Raw genomic sequence first — 14,682 nt, forward strand, 5'->3', positions numbered from 1 at the left:
ACCCCAACCTACTCAGTTGGGGTATGTGAAGAAAATAATTCCACTGTGCTGTAATGTATATGTGGCGATAATAAAGGCTTCTATGCCCCTGTTCTTCTTCTTCTTCTTCTAAAAAAAAAAAAATGGACTCGTTTTTGAGCATCTGGTGATGTGTTGGTTGTGACGCAATGGAGTAAGTGCACGGTTGTCCGTTACCTAAAATAAGTTTGACACCCAGTGCACTAAGAATTGCATGAATTTTGAAATAAATGGATTTCCGTAAAGCGCGTTTTTTTTAAATAGATAAATGCCCAATCCTTTTTTTTTTAAATATAAATATGTAACAAACCTCCTAACAGAATAATAAGCACGTGACAGGATACGTTCCTGTCAGGATTTAATGGCGTGTGGGTAAGATTTGGAAGGGATTTCATCATTTTAGGAAAAGATAAAGGTTTGTACAGCAGGCGACGTGAATGAAATCCGGGGCGCAAGCTGAGTGTTTTTCTGCGTGTGAGAAAAGCTGAGCGAAAGCGCGCGACTGCTCATGCGCCCGGGCAAGTCAGTGCGCGTGAAGAGATGCTGCTCATCACATAGGCAGTGTGGCGTCTGATCAGGGGTCGAACACAGCTCATTTCTCCTCCTGTCACACTGGATCTCCAAGCCTCACGGATCTCATGTACGCTTAGGCTCAATTGACATCTGAAATGGATTTATTTACGTCTGTCGTTTTGTGTCTCGCGGATTATAAGAAGACCGGTGTTGAGCGCGTCTTTTATTTACGTAATGTGGTAACTATTTGCGCATTACAACTGCGATAAAAAATAAATAAATAAATAAAAATCCTGCTCGAAACGTTGTCGGGGAATTTTTTTTTTGCGTCCTGGAGGACTGGGGGACAAAAAAAAAGGTTGTATCTCCATCTGGCTTTTGTTGCTGAATGGGAAAAGCATGGCACGTTACTGTGATGGCCAATGGATAAATACACGCCAGCTCTGGGCTTTATTTCCATGCAAACCTTGATGCATCGTAACCTTCTGGAGGTAATGTAGGATTACATGTAGAATTCGGGGTTTAGTTTTGTTCTTATTTTAAAACATTGCTTTACATAGACACGTTGAACGATGGGACCAGTGCATATGGGAAATGGTGCAATGCAACGCTGCTGTCTAGGAGCACTACAGGCCATAACATCTCACCTTTCATCACCAAAGTGTTTGTTATTGATCGTTGTTTGCAGAAGGTTTCACTGAGAATATGAATCTGCTTTTAACGGTAGTGAACGTAAATGAATCTCCTTCATGTGCAAGATGTTTAAATATCTCTGGTTTGTCTGCATGTATGCAAGAGTAAGAGAAAACGCTTTTCCAAAGAAGTGCCATAAATGTTTAAATACACACTGTAAAAACCAACTTATATTTCAACAGTACATGATCTGTTTTGTTTGTTTTTCTGTTTTCAGCTTATACCCGGCGACTTGTTCAGCTCACTCTGTTAATTTCTTCTGTATGTTTAAAGAAGTCGAATAAAACATATATCGTCATAAGACTAGGTCTGACTCTTGACAGAGTGGAAGCTATGCCATCCTCCATGGAACTGTTCATTAAGTGGGCTATCTGTACTTTCCTGGTTCTTATCCACATACCTGGCACTGATGGCTCAATAGTGAATTTCCACAAAACATGCATATGTGCCAGTAACATTGTGAGCTGCTCCAAAATGAACTTAACTACTATTCCATCTGACCTGCCCAAGTACACAGCAGTGCTTGATCTGAGCTATAATGACATCACCAGACTTCGTGCAGAATGGACCACATACAAGCTCCCGAAACTCCACAACCTTTTACTGAGCCACAATGGCTTGTATTTTATCTCTACTGAAGCTTTTGTTCATGTTAAGCACTTGCGTTACTTGGACCTGTCCTCCAACCGCATCCGGCAACTGGATGAGTACATTTTTGAACAGCTAGAGTGTCTAGAGGTGCTTCTGCTCTACAACAATCATATCTCCCAGATTGACCGCACTGCCTTTACAGGCTTAAGTAATCTGCAGAAGCTCTACCTGAGCCAGAACCAGGTGTCCCGCTTCCCACTGGAGCTGGTTAAGAACAAGACGCGACTGGGAAAGCTGAATTTATTGGACTTGTCTTCAAATCGGATCAAAGTCCTCCCCATTCAAGACCTGCAGGAACTGCCAGCCTGGCTCAAGAATGGACTATACTTCCACAATAATACGCTTATCTGTGACTGTGAACTGTACACCCTGATGGTACATTGGTATTTGCGAAGACTAAACTCCGCTGTGGATTTCAAAGATGACTATACCTGCATAATGCCAGGGCCTGATAGGAAAATCTTGCATGTTTTTGAGCTAAACATGCATATGAACTGCAGTACATATAATGAATCAGTGGAGGAAGCCTTTTTGGAGCAGTATCTCATTCTCAAGTGTGATACCCGGCATCGGGACATGTCCAAGACGTGGATGTTACCTGGAAATGTAGTAGTATCACCTGTAAACAACCAGACTGCAGTAGTTCTAGCAGATGGCAACTTGCGGATCAATTCAATAAAACTAGAGGACTCTGGTCAGTACACCTGTTTTGCTGTTAGTGAATACTTTAATGAAACCCTGTATGTGTGGGTGAAGGTGCATAACTTCACTTTTAATGGAAACAGCGACACCCTCAATACGGCATACACAACTCTGGTGGGATGCTTGGCCAGTGTGGTCCTTGTGCTCATCTACTTGTACTTGACCCCTTGCAGGTGCTTCTGCTGTCCAGGACAAGGGAAGTCCAAAAACAATCATGAGGACAGTATTCATTCATCTATGCTCAGTGTCACCCCAACTCATGAGGATCTGGCAACCAAAGCAGAGCCCAACAGACATGTTGCCTTCATAGATCCCAAGGACCTGCAGGGCCAGAATGGGAAAGTGAATCGTAATGGGGAAGAGGAACTTGAGGATGAGGCTAAGCATGGGAAAGGAAAGAGAAAGAAATCAGTGGCAGACTCTATTAGCTCAGTCTTCTCTGACACACCCATTGTGGTCTGAATGGATCCTGTCCAGATTTGGAACTGGGCAGTCTTCTTTAATGGATGCAAATTGTGTGAGGTTTGTTCAGAGGCAATGAGTTGTTGAGACGTCTTTGGAAAAAAAGCAACAGTAATGCAGTTTGCACCCTTCAGCATGTGGCTAATTAAAGACACAGTGTTATATAGCTTTCCTTTGTGAATTTGACATGGACAACTTAGAGAAGCCTTTCCAGCATTTTAATCTGTAGCACTTAAGTATATACTGTGAAATGGTCTTGCCATATACAGTAAGTGGACTTTAAGCAATGTTTCACTGAGAAGTGGGGAAGCTGATAGGGAACAAAGCAAAATTAATTTCTCCTGGCAAGTCTTATTATTCAGTAATATATAAACCATATAAAACATACATTATGATTCTTAGACTGCTGAGAGTAGAAAGATTATACCTTGTGTCCTGTAGCCATTAGTACTTACAATATTTATTCCTCCCTTCCCCAAATGCTAACTTGCCAGCATCATCACTTTATATATAGATTTCAGTCATGAGTCATTGCTAGAGGAGTGGCATGCCATTAACCACCATTACGGTGAATGCTGAACACTGTCAAGTGCATTTGAAAGGACGTAGCAAAGGTTTGAATGTACTCGTAAAAAATATCTCTAAGCTTATCAGTATGTCAAAAACGTTAAATTGGAGAAAGTCCAATTGCTGCATTATGACAATATTTCTATTGGTTCTTGTTAATATGGATATAAAGGTAATAGGTAACATTAAGCCAAAGTTAATCTTCACTGCATTGTAAATCCATAGACACTTGCAATAATGCCACAGGACAACAGCTTATGCTGAATTTTAGAACAAAAACATGCTGGATTTTAGGACAAAATGCTAAAACTTCTGTAAGATAGATGTCGTCTTTTAGCATTCTGTTCGAGTTTGGATATTGAAAGTTTGGGTAGTTGTAGCACCAAAAATTAGAACTGATATGCCAGCTGCCATTATCCCCAAGGATCACTGAAAATTGATGCCAGACTCACAATAGCATTTCTTGTAATCCCCAGCTTTAGAGTAAATTAAATCAGCATGTTGTGTGCACAGCAAATGTATACCTTAAACAATGACTCGTAATCGCATTATGACTGCCATTCTCTGTCAGGAAATATGGCCTATTATTTGCACAAAGCCATTTGCATGAGACTGTCTGTCATGACAACCAGAGAGAGAGAGAGACATTTCCTGAATGCTAATAACCTCTTAAAATAGAATAAGGTATCTCACCGGCTTTTCTCTAGTACACCAGGACAGTCCATAATGCAAACACAAAAACTGTTTTTCAATCATCTCTGATTCCCAAACCATTTCAAGTTCAGGGTTATTTGCATATTTTGCCAGCTTTTGTCATTTGCTGAGTCACCTATTGTCATAATGTTGTCCAAGAGATTGGTCTCATCATTAACTACACCTGAAACCCTCAAAAGATGCTTGTAAGAAGCTTTTTGAGAAAAATGGTAGTCTATTCTGCCGTATTTATTATGCATGTTACTACCCAGTGTCACATAGGCTTTAATGAGCATGATAAACACAGTCGAAAGGTTCCTCAGATATAGCACACAATGAACATTTTACAGTGGTGTTTCCATGTGTACTGCCACATAACATGCATTCTATGTAGCATTCAGCTGCCATACTCTGTAACTATATCCATACCCCATAAAAGTTTCAACTCTCTGGCTACACATTTGCCTTGAGTGAAATAAGACAGTGGTTGGACAGTCAAATCATTTTTATTTCCAACGTGCTTGGGTGAAGTCAAAGGCAGGCTAATTCAAACCATACTGATTCTCAAAGGTAAATCATTAGGGAGGACACAAGCAGTGGAAGTATTTTAGAGTAGTCCAGTTACAATCTGTGTAATAAGGGACTAAATCCTCTAAGATTCTCTTTTCTGAGGGGAGCGCCCATCTGGTTTGCACAGCATCATCTCAGGAAAAAGTATCAGAAATTGAGAGCAGCTATGATGGACAGCGGCAGGCAGTGGGCAGCTCAGGCCTGTTAAACGCCTCCACAGCTGAAGCCAAAATCCTGTGACGTCCTCACCATCGTGATCTCTATTGGAAAAGGCCAGTGTCTATGTTGCTTTCAAGCATGCTTCACATTGGCAAGAGACACAACACCCAAACAAGATCTAATGGCTATTTAGCCCTGTGTCATTCGTTTTCCTTTAGTATCAGTCCTTGGATATTGTTAGATGGCAGCAGTATTCTATTAATCTGTTTATCATTGAGCATTTAATGGTCGGTACATCTGTGCTTTTGTGTGTTGCTTCTGTGTTTGTTTAAAATGTTTATCTTGAAGACAATGTTTTCTTAACCAGCAAGTCATTTTGTCTGATTTCCTTGTACTTCTATTAGAAGTGCCCGAGTCACTCCTGTAGTTTAGTCCTGCTGGCTCTAATACCGACACGTATTAGGTGTATCAATTTAATACAGCTGGCCCTGATATATTCAGATGGCACTGAAGAGCCTGTTCATGTGGGTTAAAGCTGAAAATAACTTGGGGGGGTGGGGGGTGTTTGGGGAGTAGATCACAGGGAGCATATTGGGCCTCCTTCTTCTTTATATAGTGTTCTTTATGCTGTTGTCTGGATTCCTCTTGTGACAAAAGTTGAGATGTTGAGGATTTTATAATGTTATCTGTTGTAATTTATGTTTCTGTCATATGAAATCTTAAAGAGAAGTTTACAATGTGTCTCAATAGGTCTGTATATTCAAATTAAGAAGTTAGTAAATAGACCAGAAACTTCAGTAAGCCATTACAGACTTTACCTATGGAGGCAACAAAGCACTGTATCATTAAGCAGTAGGTTATATGCTCTTTTTCAGGAAAACACTGTTATATGTAGAAATGTTTGTGAAAAAAAACCCAGAGATTTGCCTTGACTTTACATTATGCGCCTCTAATACCTTTCTTTAGGATAATGTATAATGTATAATGTAAGCACACTAAATTGTGTATCAGTGTACATATTTCTTACCTAGACACTTTAATCCTGTATGTGAATATGTTCTGTTCATTTTGGGGGGGTTTTAAGTGCCATATACTGTATGTAACATGTATGTAATATTTCACAACTCTGTATGTCAAGTATTTTATCTTGTTAGTTTTAAATTTCTGGCTACTAAGAGACTATTGATATAAAGTGTCTGTGTCTGTCTGTTGTCTACAGTTGGATATACAAAGACTTTTAGTCTATCAGAAATACACTGACCATGCCACAATCATTTCAACAAAAGTGCCCGTCTTTGGTTTTTGTGAAAGTAAAAAACAACAAAGAGACAAACACATCCGGCTACCGGAAATCACCTAAAGTAGTAAAAGCTTTCCAGTGAAAACATGGCCTGTCTCAGTAAGCATATTATGAGTGCAATATCCATTAGATGCTGCATAGTGCTGGTCCTGTTTTAGAGCTTTAGTGGTTCTGCTGTATCGAGTGTCTATGATAGACTGCAGACAGTGACTGAGGGGAGGGTAAAGCTATAGACTATAGAATTATTATGATGGTAAAATTATTTGCAAAACTAATAAAATGGTTACAGCTTCATTTTGGAGTCAGCTTTGCTTTTATGGTTTAAGCTAGTATGTTTATGCCTTATTTCAGTTATATGAGCTCATATTGAAGCTATATCTATAAATAAGTCAGTTATTAATTAAGATCTAATTCACGGATTTACCAGCGACACAACAATGCTAACACTTTCAGGCGATATTTATTAGAGTTTTATTAGATAATCAGGATAGGTAACATCACATACAGTCACATGTTAGTTGTGTGTATGTATGGTTTTTTTCAGGGAACTTGCAGGAGGATGACCTGTACATTTACTCATTTCAGTGAGGTTTTTATACAAAGCAACCTATAATTAAGGCAGAATACAATTGGGCAATTAGGGGGTTCAAGCTCTAAAGTGGCATATTTACAATGCTGTGATATAAATGCATTACTTTCTGGTTATTAGCAGATAGCCCAATGCCTTCAACACTGAACCACTATACTCTGATATATTCATTATGTTATTTATAATAATGTATATTTATGTCAGTTATAACATCAATAATTAACACAGTCATTGATTTTGATTATTCCAATTATAATATATATATAAAAGAATGTGGTTATGGTACTTATCTTAATGTAAACAAAACCAATTATTGCCATTTCAAAAGCATGTGGACCAGTAGACGAGACATTGGGGGTGTATAACATATACAGTGGTAAAGCAGTGCCATCTCCTGGTCACAGAGCATAACTGCATGCATAATAGTATGAAAGCAAAGAATTGTTTTTAAGTGTACTTATTACGTAAAGTGCAATTATTTTTATAACTAAACACTGTTCAGTTAAATTGGGCAAGACCTAAACCATTTATATGGATTTCTATTCTGTGCACAGAATTTGGTGCTGTATGTGGAGTTTTAATGCTACCAGCTTGGGCTGACGAATAATGTGAAAAGGACCAGCTTCCAAGACCAAGAATTTTTGACTCTAACACACCTGACCAGTAGATCAACAGTTGGCTAGTTTTGTCAGTGGTGATATATCAGAATCAGAATCAGAATCAGGTTTATTGGCCAAGTGTGTTGACACACACAAGGAATTTGGTTCCAGTAGTTTGTGACTCTCAAAAGTACAGACATAAATAGCACTATACTATTCAAACTATACAAGACAATGCAGACGATGAGATACAATATAGACAGAATGAGTATTAAATATGAATATAGAATATGAATGATCAGTTATGTACATAAAGTGTGGGAGTGCAAATAACAATATTGTGCAATAGTATGCTTTCTGTACAAAATACAACAGCAGTAGTGTGTAATATACAGATGTATATATGTACTGGTTAGTTGTCAGTGGTGATGACATTCAGCTGTACCTCCTCCACATGAGTATGCAGTCCTGTAGAATGGCCCTAATTGAGATTCTATACAAAGTAGACAATTTACTGACTTTCATGGATGATAAATCTAACCATAACAAGGTTTGAGCAAGCTACTGAGCTTACTCCACTTTGGAACCACAGCACTCTAGCAGAGGCTTTGTAGAAATGGCCTGTGTCCCCATCAAAGCTGTGAGGTGTTAAAGGACCAAATAAAAGTTTAGAACGAGACAGTTCTACAGTTACTATCAAGTGTAGGGGAAGAAACATTACTGAGACTGCTATTGTCAGTACTAGCATTCTCAATAGCTTCTAGCACACATAGCAGCCTGGCTGATTCTGTTTGACATTAATAATAGGATATATAAAACTGTGTGTGTGTGTGTGTGTGTGTGTGTGTGTGTGTGTGTGTGTGTGTGTGTGTGTGTGTGTTACGATTTAATTGATTATCTATAAGATTCGGGGTTCAGGATCCAAATGTGCTGAAAGAACTGAAAGATGCTTGCAGCTATAGATGATATTACTATGTAATGGAAGTAATGAAAGTAATGATCATGTGGAGTGAATACTTTTGCAACAAATTTTTGTTTAATTCATGTCTTACTATAATTATTTGGTACTTTTGACTTTTATGCATCATTCATATCGCATGAATCCAGACTACCAGGTAAATATTAAGTTTATTTTAATACCAACTAACACAACAAAATGTGGAAAGGTTTAAGGGGCGAATACTTTGATATATACATAGTTTAATTCCTAACTGAAATGTTTCATAAATATTATTTTGGAGAAAAGCTTTCTCTATAATTTTGCCAAGGAAGAGCAGTTTGGAAATTGGACTGCAATTATGTGTGACTAAAGCCTAAAAGTTGTGTAGCACTTGAGTAGTGGTCTAGTAACTGAATGGGTCTGGAAGGCAATTTGATGATACTGAGCTGTTTACTTTATTTAAAACTGTGCTACAGAGACAAATACCTGTTTGAAAAAGAAAGCTGTAACTAAAAATAACAGAAGCCATTTGCATGTGTGTGTGAGTGTGTGTGTGTGTAAAGCTTGTTGGAATGCTAAATGCATTCCATGGACAGGAGATTCTTGGATGAAATTCAACCACAAACAGCAGATTTTATGGCCAGTAATAATCCTGAAGGTAATAATCTTATTATACTTCATATGATACATCATATCACAACACATATACACTAACTTGAAACAAGAATATCAAATATACAGCAGCAACCAACAAATTACTACCAGAATCAGTAAAAACATCATCTGTCAATATACACGTGGAAATATCTTCACAGTGGAATTTTCCTTTAATTAAAATATAATTGTGTCATACAGCTCTTACAATCAACTTGTAAAGTTAAGTCAGTTTTACAGTAAAAGTATTTGTATTTTTTATTTTAAATTTTTTTGCTTTGGTTTAACAGATTCTTAACCACATAACATGATGAACAGGTTCATCAGTGTATACACAAAATATGTTTTCTATACAATACAGTACACAATATAAAAACAACACAATTTTCCAAGCCACATTTGGACATCATATATGCAAAATAAATGAATAAAACACTTTCATATTACTAAAAAATTGGTAGACAACTTTTGTAGCAAAATTGTATAAGAAGACTTTCAGTATATCTAAATCATTTAAAAATAACAGTGCTTAAAACAAAACAAAACAAGAAATGTTATTAAGTAATGGTCTATTTCACATGAAAATGAAAAAAAAATCAATAAAATAAATGAAGGCAGCTCAAATGCATTTCATAGTTCATGCTGTATGCATAGTTTCTGTAACCGATGTCCCCAAATCTAACAATCTATCAGCAACTAATCTACTTTTATCATTCACATGTTGTCTCTTAAGGTCACATTACCTGGGGATTATTTTCTAAATTCATAAATATACACGACACTTTTTTTAAAATGCATAGTTTTGCAAAAAGAAAAGGATCAAAGTACCAAACAGTACAAAAGCAGTCATCAATGACAGGAAGTGTTAATTAGTTATTTAAACCTTGTATTCAATATAGAGCATGTAAAGTGTGTCTTTCTACTGGATTATTAATGATTATACATATTGATTTTCTTGCTTTCTTGAGACTATGTCTGAGTAATTTAGAGTAGGTTAAATGGCAGTGCACTAGTTTCAAAAGAGTGTATTACACAACGATACTGTAAACCAAACCGTCGCTTCCTGTGATCTGCAGTGTCAAAACAGGAAGTGCAGACACTGAAACACAACTGTTTGAACTGTAACGGGCAACTGTGAGCATAGCCATTTTGTCTTACTCTTTTCATCAAGGCTGTCTTGTTGCTCCTTGCAAACTGGCAGGAGAAGCCTGTGCATGGAAGTGCGTCTCCTTAAAAATAAACCAGCAGTTTCCCGCCCATAAGATGAGGTTCAGAAAGCCAGCAATCTAGAAAGAAGGCAAAAATAGTTCTTGAGGGTTGTTTGTTCTTATGAAGCAGATCAAATTTGCAGAATTTGCATTCACAAGTCATTTCTGGTGAACATACAAAAATGCAAACAGTCTGTTCACCATGAATATGTGTAACATTTTCTCAATCTTAACTGGCTAATTTAATGGCATTACCGTCCTTTATCATGCTAACAACTGAGCCAAGTACATAAACCTGAACACTATTGTAAGAATTGTAAGAAATAATACTGTAAAAGACACACACTGGACAGCTGAGATGGACAGATGTTTACAGCTAGCATTTTCATATGTCTGAGAAGTGGCAGATATAAAACCAGGCAAAAAAAAAATTATTCTATGCCAAACAAAATGTGTTGTCTGATGTCCTTTTTGTCATTATCATGCCAAATAAGCTATAAAAACTGTAGCTCCTTGATGAAATAACTATGTAAATATATTCTGTATTTTACTACTACTTCATCAAAAAACAATGTCGGCATATATGGCATATATATAAGCCTTCTGAGCCTGGTGGATTATATATACACTTTCTTGGTTTTTCTTTTGGTTATGGATAGCGATTTTAATTCCCTTTTGAACTTTTGACTTTTGAAGTGACATTAGGATCCGTTTGCCAGATTTGGCAACCATGTTACTGACAATAAACGTCCACACATGGTCATGAACAGACAGGCCACTACTACATGCTTTGTACTAAACAAAGCACTTAATTTCAGTTTTACATTTGCTTGTAGCTTCATAAATCCAATCCATGTATTTATGATTAAAGTTGAATATATTATATAGGTGGTTTATGCCAATCGGTTACAACCCGAATTCCAAAAATGTTGGGGTGTTTTTTTATAAATTTGAATAAAATGAAAACTTAAAGACTTTCAAATCACATGAGCCAATAATGTATTTTATTCATAGCAGAACACAGATAACATAACAAATGTTTAAACTAAGAAATTTTATCCACAAAATGAGCTCATTTCTAATTTGTTGCTTGCTACAGGTCTCAAAATAGTTGTGACGGGGGCATGTATACCATGGTGTAGCATCTCCTCTTCTTTTTAAAACAGTTTGAAGACGTCTGTGCATCAAGTTTACGAGTTTCTGGAGTTTTTGGTGTTGGAATTTGGTCCCAATTCGGTCCCATTCTTGCCTGATATACATTTCCAGCTGCTGAAGAGTTTGTGGACGTCTTTGACGTATTTTTTGTTTAATGATATGCCAAACTTTCTCTATAGGTGAAAGGTCTGTACTGCAGGCAGCACATGGACACTTCCATGATAAAGCCATGCTGTTGTAATAGCTGCAGTATGTGGGTTTGCATTGTCCCTAAAAGAGACGGTGTCTGGAGCGGCACATATGTTGATATAAAAGTTGTATATATCTTTCAGCATTCATAGTGCCTTCCAAAACATGCAAGCTGCCCATACCGTATGTACTTATGCAGCCCATACCATCAGAGATGCTGGCTTTTGAACTGAACGCTGATAACACTCTGGAAGGTCTCCTTCCACTTTAGCCCGGAGGACACGGCATCCGTAATTTCCAACAAGTATATTAAATTTGGACTCGTCTGACCATAGAACACTTTTCCACTTTAAAACAGTCCATTTTAAATGAGCCTTTGCCACAGGACATTACACCACTTCTGGACCATGTTCACATATGGCTTCCTTTTTGCACAGTAGAGCTTTAGTTGGAATATGCAGATTGCAAGGCAGATTGTGTTTATCGACACTGATTTCTGGAAGTCCTGGGCCCATGCCGATGAGTGATGCAATGTTGTCTGAGGGCCCGAAGACCACGGGCATCCAGTAAAGGTCTTTGGGCTTGTCCCATATGCACAGAGATTTCTCCAGTTTCTCTGTCTTTTGATGACGATGTTATGCATAGTAGATGATGAGATTTGCAAAGCATTTGCAATTTGGTGTTGAGGATCATTGTTTTTAAAGTATTCCACAATCTTTCAAAGATTGGAGAGCCTCTACCCATCTTTACTTCTGAGAGACTCTGCCTCTCTAAGACATCCCTTTTATAGCTAATCATTTTATAGACCTAATTTCAATTGACTTAATTAGGTGCTAGATGTTCTTCCAGCTGAATCCTTCTTGCTTATTAACCCATTTATTGCCCTGTACCAACTTTCTTTAAAACCTGTGGCAGGCATCAACTTTGAAATGAGCTCATTTAGTGGAGAAAAGTGTAAAATTTCTCAGTTTAAACATTTGTTTGATATCTATGTTCTATTGTGAATAAAATATTGGTTCATCTGATTTGAAAGTTTTTTAGTTATCATTTTATTTAAATTTAAAAAATGCCCCAAGATTTCCAGAATTCGGGTTGAAAAATATCACTATTGTGGCTTGATCTTATGAAACAGCCATACACAAAATGACTTATAAAACACATAGTTAATAAATCCCATTATTTTTACTTCATGTTTATGGTATCGATATATACATTAAATCAGAAGTTTAAGACACACTACAGTCATCAAGCAGTCTTACCACTGAAGAATTGAGGGGGCCAAATAGAGGAACGGCACCTGATGCGCACTTGTTCGAGGGATTCTTACAGACACTGATTACGGAAAGGAATTGTGATGTACTAGTAGACCATTTCACATCAGTCAGGCCTTTTCCCCAGGCAGACGAAGCCACCAGCCACAAGAATGTGAAGATTCCAGTTATTATCAGATCCTGTGGAATAATGGCAGGGTTTAAGTGAACATACATGAATGATAACATTAATGACGTACACACACTATAACGGTCAGTTGTATGTTAATACCTCTATTAATTGTTGAGTTCAGGTCCTTCGGTCAAACCCATTGCTAACAAGTGCATAACATCAAGCACATAGGCATGCAATCTCTATAGACAAACACTGGCAGTGGAATTAAGAGCTCAGTGCCTGAAGAGCTCAGTGACTTTATACTTGGCACTGTCATAGAATGCCACTTTGAATAAAACCTCTACTTACAATGGGGCTGGCAATTGTTAAAACGTGCAGTGTTAAAAAACATCTATTCTATGTGTATCATCACTAGTTCCGATAGTTCCATTTGGCCCTGGATGTAACATCACCACAAGATGGTGCTTCATACAATGAGTTTCCATGGCCAGGGATCTTCACACAAGTCTAAGATAACTATAAGCAATACCAAGTGTTGGCTGGAGTGTAAAGTAGTAGGCTACACCACCACCACCATCTTATCTGGAGTAATGACTTATGCTTCACTAACAGTAGCCTGATGGATAAATATGGGTTTGGTGAATGCATAGTATGCAAAAGTAAAGTTTGATGGATAAGGGCTAATGGTGTGGGACTGTTTTTCAGGATTTTGGGTTTAGCCCCTTACAGTACTTCACTGCAGATAATTGTATGCATTCAGCATTCTTGTTCCAACATGATAAATATACATGTGTACAAATTGAGGACCATAAATACATGGTTTGATTAGCTTGGTCTGAAAGATCAACACTTGTCTGCTTAGAGCCCTGACCTCAACCCCAGCATCAGTGCCTGACCTCACTAATGCTCTTTTGACTGAATAGGCACAAATTCCGACAGACATACTCCAGAATTCTGTAGAAATTCTTCTTAGAAGAATGGAGGCTGTTGTATCTGCTGGGGGGCAGAGGGTATCATAAAGCCCATGGTTTTGGAATGGAAGGCCAAACAAGCTAATATAGGTGTTATAGAAAGGTGTCCATATGCTTTTGGCAATATAATGTATTTCAGTGTTTAGTTCAGTATTTATGATTTTTCAATTGCCAGAGGGATGGTGTGTCCCCAGTCTACTGCAGGGCACCAGGCACACACATTTACACACTCCTTAAGAGCCAGGGGTGTGATCCGGTACCTGTGAACCTGTGTCTACTGTAGCCTCGTCTTCTGGATGACAGCTGTGAAACCTGAAGTGGTCTTCTGCAGTTTTATCCCACCAACACGTGTTGTATTCCGAGATAATTTTCTGATTACCACAGACGTTATTTCAAGTGCACTAAACATCCCATCAACTTCAACCAGCCGTTTCTTCTCAGACCTTGCTCATTAGCAAAGTATAATCCCTGTAGAATTGATGCTAACTGGATTTTCTTGCACTATTCTGTGCAATCTCTAAAGACTGTAGATGAAAATGGCAGCAAAGCAGCAGTTGCACTAAGTGAATTGCACTGTAAGGAAAGAGGTGGAGGAAGTGTCTGGGGAGAGGGAAGTCTGGGCATCCCTGCTTAGTCTGCTGCCCTCGCGACCCAGCCCTGGAT

The 14,682-nt window shown here is 38.0% G+C and overlaps 2 protein-coding genes across 2 annotated transcripts in view; one reads left to right on the top strand and one right to left on the bottom strand.

Moving 5' to 3' along the window:
- The first annotated feature begins 360 nt into the window (after positions 1 to 360).
- Positions 361 to 6,622, top strand: amigo1 (adhesion molecule with Ig-like domain 1). Its single transcript, XM_027166766.2, has 2 exons — positions 361 to 1,022; positions 1,442 to 6,622. Exon 2 carries the CDS (start codon positions 1,558 to 1,560, stop codon positions 3,037 to 3,039), a length of 1,482 nt encoding a protein of 493 aa, XP_027022567.2. The 5' UTR covers positions 361 to 1,022; positions 1,442 to 1,557; the 3' UTR covers positions 3,040 to 6,622.
- A 2,638-nt stretch (positions 6,623 to 9,260) lies between these two features.
- sypl2b (synaptophysin-like 2b) overlaps positions 9,261 to 14,682 on the bottom strand; it is an 8,082-nt gene continuing 2,660 nt past the window's right edge. Inside the window, exons 5-6 of the mRNA XM_027167292.2 lie at positions 12,922 to 13,113; positions 9,261 to 10,396 (exon numbers count right to left, since the gene is read on the bottom strand). Of these exons, the coding sequence (XP_027023093.1) occupies positions 10,277 to 10,396; positions 12,922 to 13,113 (312 nt within the window). The 3' untranslated portion in view covers positions 9,261 to 10,276. The remainder of the gene's footprint in view (positions 10,397 to 12,921; positions 13,114 to 14,682) is intronic.

Source organism: Tachysurus fulvidraco, chromosome 14, assembly GCF_022655615.1.
Source record: "Tachysurus fulvidraco isolate hzauxx_2018 chromosome 14, HZAU_PFXX_2.0, whole genome shotgun sequence".
Lineage (NCBI taxonomy): Eukaryota > Metazoa > Chordata > Actinopteri > Siluriformes > Bagridae > Tachysurus > Tachysurus fulvidraco.

Coding starts and splice junctions, on each gene's coding strand:
- amigo1 (XM_027166766.2), top strand. CDS start 1,558: ATGCCATCCTCCATGGAACTGTTCATTAAGTGGGCTATCTGTACTTTC.